This window comes from Nicotiana tabacum, chromosome 8, assembly GCF_000715075.1.
Source record: "Nicotiana tabacum cultivar K326 chromosome 8, ASM71507v2, whole genome shotgun sequence".
Lineage (NCBI taxonomy): Eukaryota > Viridiplantae > Streptophyta > Magnoliopsida > Solanales > Solanaceae > Nicotiana > Nicotiana tabacum.
In genome coordinates, this window is record NC_134087.1 from 189,545,700 (window position 1) to 189,552,750 (window position 7,051).

The following is a 7,051-nucleotide window of genomic DNA, read 5'->3' on the forward strand; positions in this document are numbered from 1 at the left end:
AAATCACATTTAATAAGTTTTTCACATAAAAGGCTTCCATCAAAAGTCACGGACTGCGAATACAAATTGAGGAAGGCTAAAGGAGCTATTTGAGGTTTCGAGACACATAATTAAGGGTTAAAACTCTAGATGACCTATCGGGTTATCACAGAAGTATTCCATTTATAGAAAGAGAGGCAGCATAACCGACCCGGATACCATAAATATAAATATATATATATATATATATATATATATATATATATATATATATATATATATATATTATCTTGTCATTGTCTTTTCGGATGTTGTATTGAGGGGTTTTTTTAAAAAGTGGTACTTGAACTAATTAAAAATAATAATAATCAGATAAATACATATAAAATTGAATTGATGACTGATGAAATAGAGAACTTCTTTTAATGGATAAAAACATTATTGAATCGTATCCGAAGGCGGACTAAGTGAAGTGTGAATAATATTTTATTACGTAGTAACATTCACAGAGAGTTTGTAACCTTTTCCTATTTCGTTTTAAGCTATATTCTGGATAGACAGATTAGAAACAAATTCTTACTCCATCCGTTTCAATTTATGTGAACCCATTTGATTGGGCACGGAATTTAAGAAAAGAGAGAAGACTTTTGAACTTGTAGTGTAAAATGAAGCACATATATTTTGTGTGACTATAAATCATTGCATAAAAGTAAATTGTTTCCAAATAGGGAAAGAGGTCATTCTTTTTGGCACGAACTAAAAAGGAAATAGGTTCACATAAATTAAAACGGATGGATTATTTTTTTTCATTAGTCAAGACTCAATAGAAACGACCGAATTCAGTTGTCATTGGACTTTGTAGGCATATAATGTTACTTCATGTCAGTTGACAAGGAGCTTAGTGGAGTGGTTTGGTATACAATTAGGCATAAAGTTGTAGTTTTCACCTACTCCATAGTTCAAGTTATAATTTCTCGTCTTGTACGTACACGTAGATATATCGCGTGCGGAATGCTGAATATATAGTTGACGAAAACATAAAAAAGAGCGATAAATCACGGCCGGAGAGGATTTACGAGATTGATGATCTTTATGAGATTTATATTTCGATCTTTTTTCTTAGATCGTAATTTACTGATTATCTTGAAATGAGGATGGAAGAAAAAGGAGTGATTATCAGTGTTTATGTTGAATCTTTATCAACCACAGATTCACAATATAGATCTGATCCATTGAAAAGAACAGCAAGAAGAAGAGGATACGATCGTCGAGCACAACTCTTGGACTATGCTCATGAGTTAAGGCATGCCAACTCTACATACCCTCGATGTACGTCCGATAATTCAAAACAAAAGCAAAAGGTACGTAATTCATAGTCCCATTTTGGTTTATGATGAAAAGTTAGTAAATACCAAGTTTAATCGTTATGTATATGATCGATAAGCAGTAGCCAATTCAGAATTTGGGTCACTATATTATGCTTTTTATATATGTACCACTTTTTTTTTTTGGTTGAAAAATTAACCTAAATAGCAGCGCACACAATCGCTTAAACTAAAAATAGCCGATGAATATAATATATATATATATATATATATATATATATATATATATATATATATATATATATATATAATCAGTATATAATAATATATACCGATTAAAAAATATAAACAACGATTGAATCTAGTCGGCTATTCGTGTAAGAAAAAACCCATCTTTTTCGCACAAACATACATAGTCCGAGCACGACCCTGCTATGTCTTGTCTAGATCCGCCATTTTCAAGAATTATACTATGAATAATAATTCCTACAGAAAAGGAGATGGACAAGAAGGATAGGATTGCCAATTTCCTGTTTATTTCGTCGAAAAAATAAGCAGAGGAGGTATGAACAGATGGGAAGAGAAGATTCCTGTGATGCTGAAGAGACATGCTATCAAAGAGGGTCCAAAGGAAAAAAGATGAGCGGAGCAAATGAGAAAGTCACGTCTGGTTTTTGTGTGAGTACTGCAACTATCTATTCCAATAGCAAATGGTCTTTGTTTGGCTAATTAAAACATGTAGTTCCTAATAGGTTTGTGTAACTTTGTGATGTGATGCAGACGAGATTGAAGTGTTTCCTGAAAGATATCTCATCCATCTGGCAATTTGGCAAGCACTAATCATGATCAGCTTGCTTATTTGATGGATATATTTTTTGATACTGATTTTCAATTTCCTCGTCTTTTCCATCTTTTGTGGTTTACGGTAACTTTATGCAATTGTGGAATTCCGAGAAAGTTTTTTGGCTAGTTCAAGATTAAATATGACTTGCTTAGGGACCTTAGGATGCGGTCTGGATTGTTTCTCTCTCGACTTTGCATCTAAGGGTGGTAATTTGAAGTAAAAATTGCACGAGGCGCCCTATTTGGTCACCCTCATTTAACTTATATTCATTTTTTAAAATTTTTTTTAATTAATTTGTACTTACTTTTTAAACAACTTCAGCCCCTTTCTCTTCCTCCTTCTCCATCACCATCACCAGACTAAAGAGAAAAAGGTCACTATCTTAATTATTGAATACTAGCGTCTAACTAGTGAAAGACTTGACTTCCTTCATGTTCATTGCTCAATTTTTCGCTATCTGCTTCTCTATTTTTTTGGTACCCATTCAATTAGAATGGAATTACAGAGATGTATTTGTCACAGAAATACACCCACCATCATTATCACATTTTGTTTCTTATTGCACAACAATGAGTTGGAAACCTCAATTCCAAAAATTAAATTTTTGAGCATCAATTGCAGTGTTACTAGTAAGTAAGATTGACAAAGACGACAGTGACACAGAAATGCTTCGTAACGCATGCTCATGTGTTCAACGTTGACGTCGATAATGAAAATGGTGTTGCTGCCACAAGAACAATGTACTTCAGCTCTAGAGCTGAAGTTCATTAGTTACAAAACAAAAACTTCAGCTCTAGAGCTGAAGTTTGCTTGTTATCAAAACAAAAATTTCAGCTCTAGACTTGAAGTTCGCTAGTTACAAAACAAAAACTTCAGCTCTAGAGCTGAAGTTCGCCAGTTACAAAACAAAAACTTCAGCTCTAGAGCTGAACTTCAGGCCCGTCTACTAGAATGTTGAAGTTTTGCGTGATTGCATTTGCTACTTCATCCCCGTATGCTGAAGTTATGCAAAAAAGCAGGTACGCTTGCAATTTTTTTTGCAAAGCGGACACAAGTTAAAATGTGACACAAAATGCGGGTATAGATGCAAATGTCACTAATTTGAGCCTAAACACATTCAACCCGCCCAACCCGTCCAGAGATTAATGGGTTGGGTTACAAACATTCTGACCCATGAAGTATCTCAAATACAACCTATGAAACTTACCCAAAACAAAGGGATCTCAACCCAACTTATTTAGAGATTTACTTAGTTGCCCTTCATTAATTGCCCCTCCCCACAATGTTTTTTACTATTTTTTTGTATTTTTAATTTTCTGTTTTCTGTTTTCATTTTTTGTCATTTTTCTGCCCCACCCACACAACCCACCCCACCCGCAAAATATTTTTCAACTTACACATTTTAAATACTAATTTGTTATTAAGAAAATATATTTTGATTCTCAAAATATTAATAGTATTTATTAACCTTTTATACATATGTGTATAAAAGGTAAAAGGCTTTATTTATGCAAGATGATCATGGTTTTAAAACATGGGTCATATTGGGAGAATTGGGCTATGACCCATTGTTTAGCTCATCTTGACCCAAATACGCTTTGAACTGCGTTGCGCAATGACCCATTTATTGACCTAACCCATTTTAACCCCCTAAATTGAACCCAACACGCCTATTTTCCTCCCATGTTTGCACCTTATCACCCAAAAAGTCTGTCTAAGACACAGAGAGGCAAGTGATGGGCACTACTCATCCATTATCTCCACAACTTTGAGTGACCCGTTCAATATGTCCCGCGGGAGAATTTAGGGAACTTAAGGGTTTGGTTGACACTAGGACAACAATCGGGGGAGAAAGATGGAAAAGGAAACAGAGTATGAAAAATCATAGTTCTTAACTTATTGAAGGATATTTCTAACGTATTGTTTCACATTTAAATTTAATTTTTGATAGATAAATATTGAGCGCGGAATCATAATTATTCTTCACTTGCAAATAGGTCATTTGATAACAGAAGGAATACCATTTTTTGTACGTTGGATATATCAGCTTGATTGTCTTTTCTTTTCTTCTTTTTCTATCTTGACATAAGACCTTTCCGATCAACTAAATCTCTTCACCTCCGCACGTGGAATTGTTTTTCTTAAAAAATGACAAACACAATTAATGTAAGTATTTTCTAATTAATAACGGATTATCAGGTGGCATAATATCTTTTTTTCTCTTGTTAGTGCCTTTTCTTTTCCTTTTAATATTTTCATCATGTAATGCATCTTGTAAATAAAATTAAAGACCAACGTTTTTTGTGGATTCTACTTTAGTTAAATGAATCGTTCTCTTTTCCTCTGCTTAGAGTATAATTAGGCTACTTTTTCCTATTGGCTTATGTAACCACCAAACATGTAGGCAAAATATATTATTGGAAAGTGGGATCCTAGACCACTAGGAAATACGTACTACTACATTGGGTACTCCTGCTATATTCAGGTTTAGGGTGTGTTTGATACAACGGAATGGCAAATAAGTAGCAATTTTATTTATTTTCGGTACGCAAATTAAGGAAAATAACTTTTCAAAAATATTATTAAATAATTTAAATATAATAAACATGAAGTCATAAACTTTCAAACCAACAACCCTCTGAACCCAAAAATTTCATAAATTTTCGAACCGCTAAACTTTCGAAACCACGGAATTTCGAACCCGTAAACTTTCAAACACATAAACTTCTGAACTTATAACTTTGGAACTTGTAAAATTTTGAACCTTTACACTGATAAATTTAAAAAATATTTTTTCGGGGGGAGAGGGGTTGAAAACCGAAAAAATAGAAATTTGAAATTATAAAAAAAAAGTAAAATATTTTTTTGCGGGGGAAGGGAGGAGGGGGAGGGGAGTAGGATGGATGGTGACGGAAAAAAACTGAAATTTGAAAAAAAAGAAGTCGTTTTGGAGAGAGGGGGGTGGGGTGGGGTGGGGTGGAGAGGTAGTAGGGTGGATGTTAACGGAAAAACTGAAATTTGAAAGAAAAAAGACTTTTTTAGAGAGAGGAGGTGGGTGTTAAGTGTTGTCCTAATTTTCTTACCATATTTGGTTTTCCTATCTCTCGAAGGAAATGATAACATATTTACCATAATTGAGTTTTCCTTATTGTAGAAGGAAATTATAATTTTTCCATATTTGGCTAGTCCTTTTTCTTGTAGGAAAATGTTTGGAGTTCTATAAATTGGATCTATTCTTCTCATTCAGTAGCATCCACAATGTAGCCATATGGGGTTTGGGAGTCGTGTTTAGGGGGAGAACATTACGGGACAAACGTTAGAGTGTCACCTGTGTTTGCCTCTTCGTGAGGTTGTTCTCTCAATATTTTGCATTCTCTTTTTATATAGTGGATTGTTCATTTCCGTTGTGGACGTAGGTCGGTTGACCGAACCACGTTAAATGTTTGTGTCTCTTTTGGTATATTTCTCTTTGTCATATGATTTATCATCGTTCAACGCTTGCGTTGCTACCTTCCGCATGACACCTGATTTTATTTTGATATAACAAGTGGTATCAGAGCGAGGTTTAAGACAAGTTCATCTTGGCGGGTTCAGTTCTAGCCGCAACATATTTGACGATAATCGTGATTTTTTTCTGAGAAATTTGACCAGTGTGCTACGCACGTTGAGACAAACCTTGTGGTGGAGATTTGGAGATGCGACCTATTGAAGGCTATGTGAAGAAGGTGGAACAAGTTTATTTTGTAAGAAAATTCCGGCCAAGGGGGAGAATTGTTAGGTGTTGTCCTGATTTTCTTACCATATTTGGTTTTCCTATCTTTTGAAGGAAAGGGTAACATATTTACCATAATATAGTTTTCCTTTTTGTAGAAGAAAATTGTAATTTTTCCATATTTGACTAGTCTTTTTTCTTGTAGGAAAAAGTTTGGAGTTCTATAAATTGGATTCGTCCTTCTCATTCAGTAGCATCCATAATGTAGCCATATGAGGTTTGAGAGTCGTACTTAGGGAGAGAACTTTACGGGACAAGTGTTAGAGTGTCACTTGTGTTTGCCTCTTCGTGAGGTTGTTCTCTCGATATTTTGTACTCTCTTTTTATATAGTGGATTGCTCATCTCCGTTGTGGACGTAAGTCAGTTGCCCGAATCACGTTAAATGTTTGTGTCTCTTTTGATATATTTCTCCTTGTCATATGATTTATCATCGTTCAACACTTGCGTTGCTAGCTTCCGCATGATACTTGATTTTTTTTGGTCCTAACAGTGGGGTGGGGAAGGTTGAGAATGAGTTTTGGAAAATGTTTTCCTTCTCTTGATAAGGAAAACATTTTCCTCCAATTGAAGGACAATGATTTCATAAGAAAAATATTTTTCAAAGCATTTAAGCCAACCAAACGTGAAAAAATTGGAAAATATTTTCCTTCGTACAAAACACACCCTTAGTTTACTTGTATTTCATCCTCATGTACAGACGTAATTTTAATACTTTACACTTCAGCCCCAAAAAGCGTATTCATGTAATTAATAATTAAAAGGTAAAATAATATATTTTATTTTTAAAAAATTATCATCACGGTGGACAAAAAATTCACGTGCAAATCATGGCTCTCACCTCCATCAGGTGAGAACTGGTCAAGAGGTAAATGATAACAAATAATCAAGTTCTAAGCTAATTTAAACAACGCAAAATTTAAATGTATGTCAAATTAAAAGTATCAAATTTAGGAATATTTACGTATTTCGCCATGTATCTATGGCTAATATGTGGTGTTCCAATCATTACAACTCAATCAAACATTGAAACTTACTTTTGGAATATCACGTGACCTAAATAAATTCTATATAATAATTAATTGAATTTAATAATATTAAAATCAAGTAACTAAGAGAACAAATTTAACATC

At 33.9% G+C, this 7,051-nt stretch overlaps 1 protein-coding gene across 1 annotated transcript; it reads left to right on the forward strand.

The window, feature by feature from the left end:
- Nucleotides 1-922: 922 nt before the first annotated feature.
- On the forward strand, nt 923-2,693 carry LOC107767470 (uncharacterized). The gene is made up of 3 exons (XM_016586480.2): nt 923-1,340; nt 1,797-1,982; nt 2,085-2,693. Exons 1-3 carry the CDS (start codon nt 1,128-1,130, stop codon nt 2,142-2,144), a joined length of 459 nt encoding a protein of 152 aa, XP_016441966.1. The 5' UTR covers nt 923-1,127; the 3' UTR covers nt 2,145-2,693.
- The last annotated feature ends 4,358 nt before the right edge of the window (nt 2,694-7,051 follow it).

Coding starts and splice junctions, on each gene's coding strand:
- LOC107767470 (XM_016586480.2), top strand. CDS start 1,128: ATGAGGATGGAAGAAAAAGGAGTGATTATCAGTGTTTATGTTGAATCT. Junction 1,341..1,796: donor ATTCAAAACAAAAGCAAAAG/GTACGTAATTCA, acceptor TAATTCCTACAG/AAAAGGAGATGGACAAGAAG. Junction 1,983..2,084: donor AAGTCACGTCTGGTTTTTGT/GTGAGTACTGCA, acceptor GATGTGATGCAG/ACGAGATTGAAGTGTTTCCT.